Consider the following 17,361-nt stretch of genomic DNA (forward strand, 5'->3'; position numbering starts at 1 on the left):
CCCATTCCAACTTTTTGCCTGGTGGGAGGGAGCAAGTTCTTTTGAAGATTGAACTGAAATTTGTCTCCCAGTAACTTGGTTCTCTTCATCTTCATCCCATCCCTTGTATCGCCCTTGGAGATGTTTGAAGAAAACTCTGGAGTTCTAGCTTTGCAGAATGGAGTCCCATAGGGTGCTCAGCAGCCATCACAGATGCTTCAGCCTCTTGGTAACCCATGTTGTGCTCATCTCCCTGGAACAGGACCTAATGCACTGCACAGCATTTGCAACGGCAGATGAGTATCATCTGGGAAATCTCTCTCAAGATCTGGCCTCCCACGGATATGTTGAAGTAACAAACTTGCCTAGAGGTACTTCTTGAACCTGGGGCCAAGTATATTAAAATGTATTGGATAATTTTCCTATGATACTATCTTAAGTATGTATTTGTTTGCAATTCATTTTCTTTTGAAAGGATTGTATCATAAAAGTGGGTGTTGAATTTCTTTATACAGATGACAAAGTTAAGAAATGAAAATGTACAGAGAACTTCTCATTAAAATCAGTATGATTTATTAAGCATTATTTATAGGATCATTATTACTTGAGGTGCTCAGAGGTCATACTACTTCATTTCTAGCACATTAAGAAGTTATTTTAGGCCGGGCGCGGTGGCTCAAGCCTGTAATCCCAGCACTTTGGGAGGCCGAGACAGGTGGATCGCGAGGTCAGGAGATCGAGACCATCCTGGCTAACATGGTGAAACCCCGTCTCTACTAAAAATACAAAAAACTAGCCGGGCGAGGTGGCGGGCACCTGTAGTCCCAGCTACTTGGGAGGCTGAGGCAGGAGAATGGCGTGAACCCGGGAGGCGGAGCTTGCAGTGAGCTGAGATCCGGCCACTGCACTCCAGCCTGGGCGACAGAGCAAGACTCCGTCTCAAAAAAAAAAAAAAAAAGAAGTTATTTTAGTTTGTGTGTGTCTGTGTGTATGTTTTTTGTTTGTTTGTTTTTTGAGATGGAGTTTTGCTCTCATTGCCCAGGCTGGAGTGCAATGGCGCAATCTCGGCTCACTACAACTTCGCCCCCCGGGTTCAAGCGATTCTCCAGCCTCAGCTCCGGAGTAGCTGGGATTACAAGTATGCGCCACCACACCTGGCTAATTTTTGTATTTTTAGTAGAGACGGGGTTTCACCATGTTGGTCAGGCTGGCCTCGAACTCCCAACCTCATCTGATCCTCCTACCTTGGCCTCCCAAAGTGCTGGGATTACAGGTTTGAGCCACGGCACCCAGCATGTTATTTTAGTCTTATAGAAGAACCATGAAGTTGATAGACATGGGGAGAGCCTTTAAAAAAAATTTACCAGCTCAATCTAATACTTTAAAACAATTAGTTAGCTGGGTGCAGTGGCTCACGCCTGTAATCCCGGCACTTTGGGAGGCCAAGGTGGGCAGATCACCTGAGGTGGGGAGTTCGAGACCAACCTGACCAACATGGAGAAACGCCTGTCTCTACTAAAAGTACAAATAATAATAAAACAACTAGTTAAAAGACAAAAATGAAAAAGAAGAAAATTAAAATGAACTTAATTGAGGATTTTTATGGTGATATCAGGAAGGATTCTTGGGAAATGGCTTGCTTTACATTAACTAAAAATAATTTAGGCCAGGCGTGGTGGCTCAGGCCTGTAATCCCAGCACTTTAGGAGGCTGAGGTGGGTGGATCACTTGAGGTCAAGAGTTCGAGACCAGCCTGGCCAACATGGCAAAACCCCCATCTCTACTGAAAATACAGAAATTAGCCAGGTACAGTGGCATGAGCCTGTAGTCCCAGCTACTCGGAGACTGAGACACAAGAATTGCTTGAACCTGGAAGGTGGAGGTTGCAGTGAGCTGAGATCATGCCACTGTGCTCCAACCTGGACGACAGAGTGAGACTCTGTCTCAAAAAACAAATAAATAGGCCAGGCGTGATGGCTCATACCTGTAATCCTGCACTCTGGGAGGCTGAGACAGGCAGATCACCTGAGGTCAGGAGTTTGAGACCAGCCTGGCCAACATGGTGAAACCCCACCTCTACTAAAAATACAAAAATTAGCTGGGCGTGGTGGTACATGCCTGTAATCCCAACTACTCAGGAGGTTGAGGCAGGAGAATCACTTGAACCTGGGAGGCGGAGGTTGCAGTGAGCCAAGATCATGCCACTGCACTCCAGCCTGAGTGACAGAGCAAGACTCTGTCTCAAAAATAAATAAGTTACTTAGAACATTTTGATGAATAAACTTTTACAGTGAAACTCAGGATAGCCCAATACCCAGAACATTTATTAATTTACCTCAGAGTAGCAAAAATAGGTTGAAAGTCTTCCTATAACAGAGGAAATTCTTAAGAGTCAATCCCATAGAAGATAGTTGAAATACCATTGTGATAATCCAAACAGACCGTTTGTGATGAGGTGACAAAAACAGGCATAGTTGACTTAGACAGAGCTATATCTAGAGCCCCTTGGGATGAAAATTTGCCTGGACGTATTGTTGGCTGACGCTGAAGGCTGCCAGCTGTGTGATCTGTGCTTCACAAAATTGGGGGCTTCACTGCCCTGGGTTGTTTCAGTCAATTTTATTTTGCTTTTGGCTGCATAGGCAAACCCTGTCCTATGTAGGATGTAGTAATTAACAATTTACAAAAAAAAAATAATAATAATTTTGGCCTCTGTCTGAATTACCCATCACCCAACCTTTACCAGAAATTTCTGAAGCTTTGAGGATCCTAATTTTTTTTTTTTTTTTTTTTTTTGAGACGGAGTCTCGCTCTGTCACCCAGGCTGGAGTGCAGTGGCCGGATCTCTCAGCTCACTGCAAGCTCCGCCTCCCGGGTTCACGCCATTCTCCTGCCTCAGCCTCCCAAGTAGCTGGGACTACAGGTGCCCGCCACCTCGCCCGGCTAGTTTTTTGTATTTTTAGTAGAGACGGGGTTTCACCATGTTAGCCAGGATGGTCTCGATCTCCTGACCTCGCGATCCACCTGTCTCGGCCTCCCAAAGTGCTGGGATTACAGGCTTGAGCCACCGCGCCCGGCCGAGGATCCTAATTTTATGTTAATTTCATTAAGACATACAACCTTGGCCGGGCGCGGTGGCTCAAGCCTGTAATCCCAGCACTTTGGGAGGCCGAGACGGGCGGATCGCGAGGTCAGGAGATCGAGACCATCCTGGCTAACATGGTGAAACCCCGTCTCTACTAAAAATACAAAAAACTAGCCGGGCGAGGTGGCGGGCACCTGTAGTCCCAGCTACTCGGGAGGCTGAGGCAGGAGAATGGCGTGAACCCGGGAGGCGGAGCTTGCAGTGAGCTGAGATCCAGCCACTGCACTCCAGCCTGGGCAACAGAGCAAGACTCCGTCTCAAAAAAAAAAAAAAGACAACCTTTTGCAAATTAAGAGTATATTTATTAATTGATTAACATTGGTTGTAATTTATATTATGGAATATATGCTTATGATAAATATCAATATACTAATATGTAAAGCAACTTCGTATGATGAATATTGGTATATTAGCATATGTTTAACAATACTCAGGCCAGGCCCCGTGGCTCATGCCTGTAATGCACTTTGGGAGGCCAAGGCAGGAAGATGGCTTGAGCTCAGGAGTTCAAGACCAGCCTGGGCAACATAGTGAGACCTCATCTCTACAAAACATGAACAAAAACTTAGCCGGGTGCAGTGGCGCATGCCTGTAGTCCAAGCTACTTGGGAGGCTGAGGTGGGGGGAGTCCCTTGAGTCCAGGAGGTTGAGGTTGCATTGAGCTGAGATCGTGGCATTGCACTTTAGCCTGGGGGACAGAGCAAGACCCTGTCTCAAAAAAAAGAAAACAAATTTTTTTTAATAGTTGCGGGTGGCTGCAGTGGTAGCCCCTGCAGTGATTAACCTTGAAATCACATATGTTTTGAAATGATCAGTATCTTTACTTCTGTGGATTTTCTAGTGCCCTATTCTTTATACTTTAAAATTCAGCAGGAGTAGTTTGCAAATATTAAAATTGCATTATTAATGAAATAGTATTTAAAGGAAGAGAATATATTAATACTTCAAATTTTATTTTTAATTAATTTCGTAGAAAGAAGTGTAATTCTTGACACTTAGTTATATTGAACCTAAGACTTTAATAATTATCTGGACTAGTGATTATTGAATCAAAATGGGCATGAATGAGCTCTAATAATAATATCACAGGTTGTTGAGTGTTTTATCAAAGTAATTGCTGATCGTTTTTTGGTGGTCATAGTTGCATTTTTATATCTTAAATCCTTTCAGAGGCCTTAGTAGAAAGATGGTGATTGTGTTACAGAGCGCTCCATGGCATATAAAGAAATGATCTTAAGTACTTTATTAGAGTGTTTATAGGTGACTCTTATACCTTGTGTTACCTTCACATAGCTTTTTTGTTCATTTATTTTAAATCACAGATGCAGCAAATATTTTGGTGATGGGTGTGGAAAATTCTGCAAAAGAAGGTGATCCTGGAACGATATTCTTCTTCAGGTAAGACAGGAAAGAAGCCCCGTTAGGTGATGATGGGTTTGGGTCAAGTAATTGTGGTCTTTAAAGGTGCAGGCATACCTTTCTCAACAGTAAATGTGTTCAAATTGTATTTGTGATTTAAATTTATCACTTAATTCTTATTTAATCTAGGAGAGTTTGTCACTTTTAGGAATTCTCTGGTAAACCCTCTTATAAAGTAAATAATTTTTTAAACAAGTGAATGATCTTCCCCGGGGTGTCTTTCTTTGTACATACGGATTTTCATGGACTAAATTTCCGGAAAGCAGCCAAATTCCTATTCATCTTTAGTGCCCCTTGTCAGACTCCTGCCCCAGGGAAACTCCCGCTACCTCCCTGCTGTCTCTTCTTGCCATTTTCTTTCTTTTCTCCCTTCCCCTTTGGTAGCTCTTTAAAGTTTTAGCTTACCTCTCCAGAGGTTTTAGACTAGGAGACTCACATATACACTTACTCCTTTTATCTAAAGGCTGACTCAATACTAAATACTCCACAGTAGCTGCCTGGGAATGATAATAATGATAGAACCGTGTGAAATAATCTCATTTATCCTCACCACACTCGATGAAGGTCTGTTACTCCTATTTTGTACCTGAGGAAACTGAGGGTCATAGGCATTAAGTGAATTACCCATAGTCATGAGACTAATACGTGACAGAACAGAAACACATGGAACATATGTAGGAATCCAAAATTGAGTGAAGTTTTTGTGGTCATAATCCTTATAGTTGATTATCAGTGGAAGTTCTTTTTTCCTTTCAATGCCTACCTTCCTGTTGACCCCATCTTTAGAGATAATCAAGATTCCAGCATTTAATTCAAGCAGAATAATAGCATCCCTGTTGTTCCGAGTGAGGAATTTAGGTTTCTGAGGGACTCTAGATCAGCACTGTCCAGTAGAAATATAACGCAGCCTCGGCTGGGCGCGGTGGCTCACGCCTATAATCCCAGCACTTTGGGAGGCTGAGGCGGGCGGATCACAGGGTCCGGAGTTTGAGACCAGCCTGGCCAACATGGTGAAACCCTGTCTTTACTAAAAATACAAAAAATTAGCTGGGGATGGTGGAGGGTGCCTGTAATCCCAGCTACTCAGGAGACTGAGGCAGGAGAGTCACTTGAACTCAGGAGGCAGAGGTTGTGGTGAGCTGAGATCGTGCCATTGCACTCCAGCCTGATTTATAGAGTGAGACTCTGCCTAAAAAAAAAAAGAAAAGAAAAAGAAATATAATGCAAACCTCATATGTAATAATACATTTTCCAGTAACCACATTTTAAATATTTTTAAAAAGATAAAATTAATTTTGAACAACACAAATAATATGTTTCTTGAAATTAATTTTCATAATGTATTTTATTCAACCCAGCAGATCTAAAATATTATCATTTCAACATGTAATTAATAATGATATTTTTTCACTCTTTATACTAAATATTTCAATTTTGCAGTGTACTTTACTCTTACTCTTACAGCACATCTCAGTTTGCACCAGGCATGTTTCAAGCGCTCAGTAGCCACATGTGGCCTCTGAGTATCATATTGCACAGTGCAGTGCATTCCTCTAGATGGAGGAATATGCAATTCACCAGACCTCTCTTCTGCCTGGAAGGGATTCTCTGAACTGACACTTTGGCTGTAGCTTGAAATACCTTTCAAATCCGTATTCAGAAAGGGCCTTATCCCTGCCTATTGTAACAGCTGACTTATTGTCTCCCTGCCTGCCTGCTCACCCACCACTAGTCTGTTTGTCTGTTGTAAGCAGGGTCATTCTTCAGTGGCCATTTCTGACCATTACACTCTCCTGCCTAAATTTCCATGGACTATGAACAAATTCTCGATCACTACATAAAGTTCCCTTCTGTATTGGCCCCTGCTTGCCTCTTCAACCTGGTTGCCCACTACTTGACCACATCTGCAGCCATGCAGCTGCTGGCTGTTTATTCTGAGATGCTGCTCTACTCCCTCCCACCTTCTCTCTGAGCCTGTGTGTCCTCTCTGCTGTGTTGTCTCCTCTTGTTTTCTCATTTGGCTACCTCTGCTAGTCCTTTAGCAAAGGAGTCCCTCCGGTGTACATCCCATGGTATACTCTGCGTACTTGTGTAGCACTGATCACACACTGTTGTAATTGGTGGCCTAAGTGTCAGCCCCAGTCTTTTCTAGGTTGAGGATAGGAATGAAATCATACTTACCTTTCTGTCACAAATACTAAGCACGGACGGCCGGGCGCGGTGGCTCAAGCCTGTAATCCCAGCACTTTGGGAGGCCGAGATGGGTGGATCACGAGGTCAGGAGATCGAGACCATCCTGTTAGATCGAGACTAACCTGGTGAAACCCCGTCTCTACTAAAAAATACAAAAAAACTAGCCGGGCGAGGTGGCGGGCACCTGTAGTCCCAGCTACTCAGGGAGGCTGAGGCAGGAGAATGGCGTAAACCCGGGAGGCAGAGCTTGCAGTGAGCCGAGATCCGGCCACTGCACTCCAGTCTGGGTGACAGAGCAAGACTCCGTCTCAAAAAAAAAATACTAAGCACGGACCCACACATATACTAAATACTTAAGAAATGTTTAAAGAATAACGTGGGGCCGTTAATATTTTTACCTTTTATTTCCTCCTTTCCTTCCTCCAGTGCAGTGACCCTGAGCCATAACTCCTGTTTTTATTTACTACCTGAAACAGCTTCAACACGTCAAACTTCAGAAATCAAAACAAGTGCATTTGTAGTTTTAGACCCTAAATAATGTTAAAGCCATAATCAGATTCAGAGGGCCTCCTATGATGTCATGGTAGTTCTGTTCAAAGCACTGTGAGCACGGGGAGCATTATTCCATAGAGGCCTTTAACCATCTGACGCTTAAATTAACCACCATCTCTTTATTCCACAACTATTACAGGCATAGTCCTTTATTCCTTGCCCTAGTAGAATCTGCCTAATGAGAGCTAAAACAAGGTCTCAAAAAATTTCCTTGTTCTGATTTCTGTGGATCAGAATTGAACCAGGTATGAAAGAGTCTACATATGTGAAGTTATATAGTATTACAATAATGGCTATTTGTTTGGCAAACCATGTGAGAAATCATAAACTCTGGGGAGGCCAGGTTTTATCAAGAATTTTATTTTCGCTCTTATTGTAACAAGCTCACCTAAGGACCATAATAGCAAATTAGTAAGTACATCATATTTTGAAAAATCGCATCCTGTATATATTCTAGAAGTTACATGGTTTTATATATGACCCTAAAGAATGTATTCTACCTGTATCTTAGTTGGTTCTTTTATTTTTTTAAATCAGGGAAGGAGCTGCTGTGTTTTGGAATGTGAAAGACAAAACTGTAAGTGTAAATAAAAATGTGAAAGTATAAAAATGTAGTTTTGTGAGAATGAACTAATGAGCACAAACTGAAACATTAGAAATTAATAGATAATGCACAACTTATTTGCTCTATATTACATGATACTTATCAGTTTCAGCTTCCAAAATATATTGTATTTTGGGTTAAGAGTTCCTGCATTTTCCTTTCTCTAGACATGCACTAGTTTGTGGAGAATCAGAACCATCCTAACTATACTGCACACAGAAAGAAGTACTGTAGACTTTGCATGTTGTACTATACAAAATATATACACAGTTAATTGGAAGCTGGTTCCATTGAGGGTTCTTTTAGGTCAAGTTGTCTAGAACTTACTAATGGGAAATAATTTTTTCAATATCCAAATCAAGATTTGTTTAATACAACCGTTTTAGAGGTAAATTGGTAATCTACATTAAAGCCTTTATATTTAACCCAGCAATTTTACACCTAGAAATTTATCCAAAGGAAATAATCATAACTATTCATGATGATTTTTGTACAAAAATGTTCAAAGCAATATTTATAATGGCAAAAATTAGAAATTACCAAAATACACAATAATAGTTTGTTAAATACATTCATATACTACAGTTATACTATAGATTCCCTTAGAAATCATGTAAAAAAAAATCTATTTCTGGAGATTACCATACATAAAATGCAGTTACACTAAAAGAGCAGATTATATGGCCAGGCACGGTGGCTTACACGTATAATCCCAGCACTTTGGGAGGCCAAGGCCAGCAGATATCTTGAGGCCAGGAGTTCGAGACCAGCCTGGCCAACATGGTGAACCCCATGTCGACTAAAAATACAAAAGTTAGCTGTGCGTGGTGGTGCGCACCTGTATCCCCAGCTACTCTGGTAACTGAGGCACAAGAATCGCTAGGAGGCAGAGGGTGCAGTGAGCCAAGATCAGGCCATTGCACTCCAGCCTGGGAGACAAAGGGATACTCTGTCTCAAAAAAAAAAAAAGGTTACAAAATATAACCAATATAATCTCAGAACTGGTTAAAAAACATGCTTTATACAATCCCAATTTTACTAAAAGGAAACACACACAGTAGGGGGTGGGGAAGAGAACTTGGAGAAAAGAAAATATAAATGACCAATAAATATAAGAAAATACAAGTTGGCTGTTTGAAGTTACAAAGATATAAAAGGCTGATAAACCTCATTTTCTTAAGAGTAGTTTCATAAATGTTTAGATTCTACATTTGAAAAAACTACTTTGGAGAGCAGGCTAGCAATATCATAGTGTGGGCCAGGTGTGGTAGCTCACACCTATAATCTTACCACTTTGGGAGTCTGGGGTGGGAGGATCAATTAAGCTCAGGAGTTCCAGACCAGTCTGAACAACATAGTGAGATCCCATCTCTACAAAAAGTTTTTAGAGCTGGGTGCGGTGGCTCACGCCTGTAATCCCAGCACTTTGGGGGACCAAGGCTGGTGGATCATGAGGTCAGGAGATCGAGACCATCCTGGCTAACATGGTGAAACCCCATCTCTACTAAAAGTACAAAAAAAAATTAGCCGCACCTGGTGGCGGGCGCCTGTGGTCCCAGCTACTCGGGAGGCTGAGGCAGGAGAATGGCGTGAACCCAGGAGGCAGAGCTTGCAGTGAGCCAAGATTGCACTACTGCACTTCAGCCTGGGCAATTGAGCAAGACTCAAAAAAAAAAAAAAAAAAAAAAGGGTTTTTAGAAATTAGCCTCCAGCCTGGGGGACAGAGCGAGACTCCGTCTCAAAAAAAAAAAAAAAAGAAAGAAATTAGCCAGGTGTGGTAGCATGTGCCTGTAGTCCCAGCTACTTGGAAGACTGAGGCAGGAGGATCACTCGAGCCCAGGAGTTTGAGGCTGCAATGAGCTATGATTGCATTAGTAGCATCACTGCACTCCAGCCTGGGTGACAGAGTGAGACCCTGTCTCTTACATATATACATATTGTGTAAGTGCACATATCTTTTTATCTAGCAATTCCTAAAGAAATATTCCCACAAGGCCATGAAGACCTATGCACAAGTATGGCACATTGCAACATTGTAATAGTAGAGAGTAGGAAAAACTCCCCATGGAGGACACACCTAGGTTGGTTAAATAAATTGCAGTTCCCTTGTTAAGGAAAATAGTATTGAAAATGTTCATGTGCATAATATGATCCTAGTTTACATAAAAAGCAGCATAAATAGGTACATATATACACATAAAAAGTCTGGAAGGATATGCACCAAGTTTAATCATGGTTGCCTCTGGGGATTAGGATTTCGGTAGGGCAGAGAGAAAGAGATGATCACTTCCCACACCTGTGTGGCTTAATCTTTCATCAGTATGTTGGGCTTTACTTTTCTTTTTTTTTTTTTTTTTGAGATAGGGTCTTGCTCTGTCACACAGGCTGGAGTGCAGTGGCCTGATATTGGCTCACTGCAACCTCCACCTCCCAGGCTCAAGCCAGCCTCTCAGGTAGCTGGGACTACAGGTGTGTGCCACCACACCCAGATAATTTTTGTATTTTTTTGTAGAGACAGGGTTTTGCCATGTTGCCCAGGCTGGTCTTGAACTTTTGAGCTCAAGGATCCACATGCCTCTGCTTCCCAAAGTGCTGGGATTATTAAAGAGATTTAAAGAATACAAATTATAATATTACTAGTGATTTTCTTTGGGTTGTGGGATAATGATAACCTTGATTTTCTTTTGCATTCTCATCTGTGTTTTCCAAATGTAAAAACAAATGAACATGTCATCCTGATTACTTTAGTATCACAATGGATTTGATTTGCCTTTTCCTTAAAAACATGCAACAGAAATAATGCCTGTAAGTGTAATGAAGACTGTTGTAAGCATTAAAATCATAACATACTTGAACTGAGGGAGTCAGTTATGATTTCAAGTTAATCTTCCTTTTCTTCTAGATGAAGCATGTGATGAAAATTCTAGAAAAACATGAAATTCAGCCCTATGAAATCGCACTGGTACACTGGGAAAATGAAGAACTTAACTACGTAAAAATAGAGTAAGCAGCTTTTCATCAAATTTATGAAAGGGGCACTTGGAATAAATTAGGTAAAGCAATAGAGGAGACAAATTATTATGCATATGGAAACTTTTTTTTTTTTTTTTTAAGACAAAGTCTTGCTCTGTCACCCAGGCTGGAGTGCAGTGGTGCGATCTCGGCTGACTGCAACCTCTGCCTCCCGGGTTCAAGCAATTCTCCTGCCTCAGCCTCCCAAGTAGGTGGGATGACAGGCGTGCACCACCACGCCCAGCTAATTTTTTGTATTGTTAGTAGAGACGGGGTTTCACCATGTTGGCCAGGATGGTGTCGATCTCTTGACCTTGTGATCTGCCCGCCTCAGCTTCTCAAAGTGCTGGGATTACAGGTGTGAGCCACTGGACCTTGCCTGGAAACTTCATTTTAAGAAAAAAGTGGCCGGCCACAGAGGCTCACACCTATAATCCCAGTACTTTGGGAGATTGAGGCAGGTGGATTACCTGAGGTCAGGAGTTCAGGACCAGCCTGGTCAACATGGAAAACCTGGTCTCTACTAAAAAATACAAAAATTAGCTAGTTATGGTGGTGGGAGCTTGTAATCCCAGCTACTCGGGAGGCTGAGACAGGAGAATTGCTTGAACCCGGGAGGCGGAGGTTGCAGTGAGCCGAAATCGCGCCATTGCACTCCAGCCAGGGTGACGAGAGTGAAACTCCATCTCAAAAAAAAAAAAGGGAAAAAGGTTACTGGTACAAATACAAAGTCTAAACCATATAATAAATATTAGAAGATAAACATAATTTTTTGAACTTCTCAGGCTATCCACAAGTTAAAACAAGTCAATAGTATAGCCCCAAAATGGAAATTTTAAGTTTCTAAGCAGCATAATCCAATAAAATAGTATCCTTTTATCAAATGAACCTATCAAATTATTCCAGTAAATTTTTCTCTTAATCCAGTTTTTTCCTATTGATTTTGGGGTGGGGGTGGTATAAAAAGGAAGTATGGTGAGGGGCAATCTGAGAGACCCACTTGTAGAGGTGTGGATGCTGGAAGAAGTGGGACCTGATGTACCATTTTCACTAAGATGTATGGGTAGGCAACGTTCTAGCTGATTTTCCTGACTCAGCCAGAGGGAAAAAATGAAGAGATGTTAGGGCTGAGACAGAGGCAGTACGAACAAGATGGTAGTGTCTTTTTCCTCATGGAGTTACCTGTCCAGTGGAATATGAGTCTTTGCAAGTTCTTAAGAAAGGTAGTGTTGGCCAGATACGGTGACTCACACCTGTAATCTCAGCACTTTGGGAGGCCAGGGTGGGAAGATCACCTGAGTCAGGAGTTCAAGACAGCCTGGCCAACATGGTGAAACCCCATCTCTACTAAAAATACAAAAATTATCCAGGTGTCATGACAGGCATCTGATCCCAGCTACTTGGGAGGCGGAGGAGGAGAATTGCTTGAACCTGGGAGGCGGAGGTTGTCATGAGCCGAGATCGCACCACCGCACTCCAGCCTGTGCAACAGAGTGAGACACTGTCTCCAAAAAAAAAAAAGAAAGAAAGAAAGAAAAAGCATTAAAAGCAGAGCTTTGGGAAGATTTGGAAGAGAGACAGAGACTAGCTATAGAAAGACCAGATGGGGATAAGAGCTGAGTAATCAGCACTTAGCACCAATAGGGCCCGTCACGGTTTTTTGTTGTTGGTTTTTTTTGGAGACAGAGCCTCTCTCTGTCGCCCAGGCTGGAATGCAGTGGCGTGATCTCAGCTCACTGCAACCTCCGCCTCTGGGTTCAAGCAATTCTCTGCCTCAGCCTCCCGAGTAGCTGGGATTACAGGCGCCTGCCACCATGCCTGGCTAATTTTTGTATTTTTAGTGGAGATGGGGTTTCACCATCTTGGCCAGGCTGGTCTTGAACTCCTGACCTCATGATCCACCCACCTCAGCCTCCCAAAGGGCTGGGATTACAGGTGTGAACCACTGCACCCAGCCACAGTTTTCTAAGTAAGTGCCTTCCATGCATTATTGCATTTAATCCTGAGAAAAACCCTATAATTGCAGCTAACTGGCTTTCAGATGAGATTTATTGAATCCTGTCTAGCCAAAGGGCACCTGACTGTGAGTCAGCCTGAGCCCAGTGGCGGCTGCAGTCAGAGGTAAGAATGTAAACCTGAGAGAGACAGCAAATGAGCAGCCCGTAGTTTTGTTATCTTTAGTGGTTATTCAGCCCTTGGCCTGCGGATATGGCTCCTGTGAATCCCCTTTCTGTGTTCTATTAGGTTTACATTACAATGGCAAAAACCACGATGACTTTTCCACCAACCTAATACTTCCATATCAAACTACTGCTTACTAGACCCGTGTGTGTGTGTGTACGCTTATCCGCACAGTCTGTGAGGAGTAAAATCCTCAGTGCTTAGGATCCCAGTCAGCTATTTTGTTTTGTCAGAAACACTGTCCTGGCTGCCACCTACATGGTTATTATTTGAGTTCTGCCACGATTCCAGGGATCTGCTCATCTCTGTGGTATGGGCCGAGCTCACTCATAAAGCCTCTTGTGGCTGAGCACAGTGGCTCATGTCTGTAATCCCAACACTTTGGGAGGCCAGGGTGGGCAGATCACTTGAGGTCAGGAGTTCGAGACCAGCCTGGCCAACATGGTGATACCCTGTCTCTACTACAAATATAAAAATTAGCGGGGTGTGGTGGTGCATGCCTGTAAGCCCAGCTACTTAGGAGGCGGAGGCAGGAGAGTCGCTTGAATCCAGGAGGCGGAGGTTGCAGTGAGCTAAGATCATGCCACTACACTCCAGTCTGGGCAACAGCGAGACTCCGTCTCAAGGAGAAAAAAAAAAAAACAAAACCTCTCGTGACTGCTGTCTTTGCTTTCCTTCCTCCATCTGAGGCTGTCATAGCAGATGCCACCTCTCAGCCCTCCATCAGGCCCCTTGTCCCCCTCCCTTTGGCTGTCTCTTCTTGTCTGACATCTTTTGTGAAGGTTTACCCTGTATTTTTACCATTTAGTTGTGATGTTTATATTTACACATTCCCCTCTTCCCCTGTCCCCTGTCCAGGGTTCTCCACAGTCACATATTCATTTTCACAACTTACTTGTCTCCCTCCCCAACCCCACCATGTCAGTGTGAGTTTAGTTACACTCCATATGTAGTTTTATATGGAGCATTTTTTCACATAGAAATTTACTGTGAACGTTCTCCTTTTTATTAACTATCCTTCCACAGCACACTTTTAAGTTTTTCTTGTGTGGAGTGACTATTACTGAGCCAACCCCTACTGAACATTTAGTTTCTTTCCTAATTTTTTACTCTTAAACACTGACCATTTTTTAAAGTTTTCAGCTGGGCGAGGTGGCGCACGCCTGTAATCACACCACTTTGGGAGGCCAAAGTGGGTGGATCATTTGAAGTCAGGAATTCGAGACCAGCCTGGCCAACATGGTGAAATTCCATCTCTATTAAAAATAAAAAAAAAAATTAGCTGGGCATGGTGACGCACACCTGTAATCCCAGCTATGGGGGAGGCTGAGGCAAGAGAATCACTTGAACCCAGGAGACGGAGGTTGCAGTGAGCTGAGATCGCATCACTGCTCTAGCCTGGGCGGCTCAGTGAGACTCTGTCTCAAAAAATAAAAAAGTTTTCTTGTGCACAAATTTTTCTTTGCATCTTAGATTATTTCCTTAGGATAAACTCCTAGAGAGGGAATTACTTGGACCAAAGGGTATGAGAACATTTGTAACACTCCTGATACAAATTATCAAAATGACCTCCAGAAAGATGATATGGTGTCTTTTTCAAAGGAAAAGTTAAAGTGCTTTTTAAGTTTAGAAGGTATTATCTTTTTGCTTTTCACAGGGGACAGTCAAAACTTCACAGGGGGGAAATCAAGTTAAATTCAGAGCTGGATTTAGATGATGCCATTCTAGAGAAGTTTGCTTTCTCCAATGCTCTCTGCCTTTCTGGTAAGTTCCTATTGCTTATAGGATAGGGTACTACAGCTGTCATTTCACTGAGGGAAGTTTAAATATGTAGTAATGATTTTTGAAGTATATTTTCAGAATACTCAACAAAGGCTTAGCATTCCTTTTCCTTTTTTTGCCTCTGTCAGAAAAAATATCTGGTATAAAAGGTAGTACTGTGCTGAAGTTACTCATTCCTTATTAATTGTATTAATAAAGCTTAACCTTTCCAAAAGTAGTTTTTAGATGATTATATAGCTTTTGTTTTTTTCTCTTCTCTCTATGAAATTGTTATTCTTAGATAGTCTGTAATCCAGACAGAGATGCCCAGCTTTGTGTGACTGGGCACAGGTCCCGGTGTAGAAAAACATACTCTAGTGTTTCATAGCAATGGGACCCAGAGTCACAGTGGCTGTAAGTTTGTTCTGAAAGATCCATGTCCCGAATAAAACGAAAGAAGTTCTTTAAGAATGTCTTTCGCCAGCAGTCTACCTTAGATGGCTGCTGCAGCATCCTGTCCGTCCCACCCTGAGGGGCTTTGGAGATTTCTGAGGTTTAGTCCTCGTCCTGAGGAGTAAAGGAGAGGCCAGGAAAGTCTTAGTCCCTCCTGCAGAGCTACCCATGGTATGAAGGTGTACCCTACCCTCCTCAGTTTCCAAGATGTAATATTAGAAAATCAAGAATTCTACTAAACGTAGTTTTGGTCTACCAACAGTTCATGGGAAGCGATTCAGTTTCCTCTATCCACTTTAATTCTGTCCTTTATGATAATTAACTGTTCTTAAGTTATATTTTCAAGTTTTTTTTTCCAAGTACTTTTTCTTAACCTATTATTGAAATAGTAGTGAAGATACCAAGCAATTATGTATTTTATATAAATGTGAATATGATGATAAAGAAATGTTCCATTATTAATTTTTTTCCCAGTAAAACTGGCAATTTGGGAAGCATCACTGGATAAATTTATTGAATCTATTCAGTCAATTCCTGAGGTAATTATATCAATTTTATGCTTATTCAAGGATTGATTTTTATGTGGAAAAAATATGAATTTCCCAATATAACAATACATAGTTGTCCCTCAGTATATCCGTGGGAGATTTGTTCCAAGACCCCACTGGATACCAGAATCTACCAATGCCCAAGTCCCTGATATAAAATGGTAAATATTTGCCTATAACCTTTGCATATCCTCCCGTATACTTTTAACCATCTCTAGATTACTTATAATACCTAATATAATGTAAATACCATGTAAATAGTTGTTATACTGTATTGTTTAGAAAATAATGACAAGAAAAAACAGTTTGTACATGTTCAGTACAGATGCAGCCATTCTTTTTTCTCTAAATATTGTCAATTTGCAGTTGGTTGAATCTGCAGTTGCAGAACTTATAGAGGGCTGATTGTTTAGGAGTACAACAAAATTATTATAAACAATAAGAAAGCTACACTTAACTTAAGCAAACTAGAACTCCCAGTTGCATGTAAAATGGCAAAATAAGAAACTTCATATTGATTATTTTTTACTTTTTAAAACTTCAAATTGTTTTCCTCTGTTGGTGCAGTATTTTTTTTTTTTTAATGTTAATATAATTGAAATGGGGTCTGGCCATGTTGCCCGGGCTGGTCTCGAACTCCTGGGCTCAAGCAGTCCTCCAGCCTTGGCCTCCCAAAGTGCTGGCATTACAGGCCATGAGCCACCATGCCCATCAGTTGCAGTATTTTTAATGTAACTGAATTAAAGAAAAAAGTGAAATGTTTCCTCTCTAAGAAAGGAAATTATGACCACTTTTCCGATTTAAGAAAGTGATAAATTATGAGAAAAATAGTGGCATGAAAAATACATATAAACTTATATTAACATTTCAGTATACATTAAAAATCATTTTATTGTAATTCACTATCTTTATTGTGAAAGAGTAATCTAATTATACTTCGGAAAGGAGGCCCTGCTTTTCCACTAAGAGATTAGGAATGTGTATCTCATATGAAATGCTGATGAGAAGGGAAATGAAAAAAGGGAATATACAATTTCTACCTAATAAAGTTATGAAATTTCAAGGTGAGTTAAGACATTAATCTGGGAGACAGCCATCCTAAAAATATATTTACATAGGATCCATATCATGCCACTTCAGATTGTGCCCTGTTGACCAAATGCTTATTAGAAAGAGAGATACATGGTTTTTTGGTTTTTTGATTCCCTCTCAACTAGGCTTTAAAAGCTGGGAAGAAAGTGAAACTATCTCATGAAGAAGTCATGCAGAAAATCGGGGAACTCTTTGCCCTAAGGTAAAAGTTTTCTCTCTTAATAAAATATTTCATATATTTAACAGTCTCAAGAAAACATTCCCATAGTTCTGTGGTAAAGAGCAAACATTTACACCTTTATGGAAATTGTAGCTGTTTTCATTTCATTGGTTATAAGCAGGGAGAACTCTTACCCATTAGAAGTAGTTGGGCTATGTTAAGACTACTGAAAGAAATTATGCATGTGCAAAAGAGATCATGA

General features: G+C 41.4%; 1 protein-coding gene across 6 annotated transcripts in view; it reads left to right on the top strand.

Annotated features, from left to right (window-relative positions):
• RMND1 (required for meiotic nuclear division 1 homolog) overlaps positions 1-17,361 on the top strand; it is a 49,123-nt gene that overhangs the window by 14,445 nt on the left and 17,317 nt on the right. For 4 of the 6 annotated variants that reach the window (XR_750171.2, XM_010383601.2, XM_010383602.1 and 1 more), the window contains 7 exons: positions 242-350; positions 4,447-4,522; positions 7,826-7,865; positions 10,795-10,895; positions 14,743-14,849; positions 15,774-15,838; positions 17,065-17,141. Coding sequence is in view for 5 of the 6 variants with exons in the window: in XM_010383601.2 (XP_010381903.1) it covers positions 242-350; positions 4,447-4,522; positions 7,826-7,865; positions 10,795-10,895; positions 14,743-14,849; positions 15,774-15,838; positions 17,065-17,141 (575 nt within the window). In the remaining variant the exon portion in view is untranslated. Of the gene's footprint in view, positions 1-120; positions 351-4,446; positions 4,523-7,825; positions 7,866-10,794; positions 10,896-14,742; positions 14,850-15,773; positions 15,839-17,064; positions 17,142-17,361 lie in introns of all 6 variants that reach the window. The other 2 variants (XM_030928369.1, XM_030928368.1) reach the window with 1 other exon arrangement.

Source organism: Rhinopithecus roxellana, chromosome 4 (assembly GCF_007565055.1).
Source record: "Rhinopithecus roxellana isolate Shanxi Qingling chromosome 4, ASM756505v1, whole genome shotgun sequence".
NCBI classification, from domain to species: Eukaryota; Metazoa; Chordata; class Mammalia; order Primates; family Cercopithecidae; genus Rhinopithecus; species Rhinopithecus roxellana.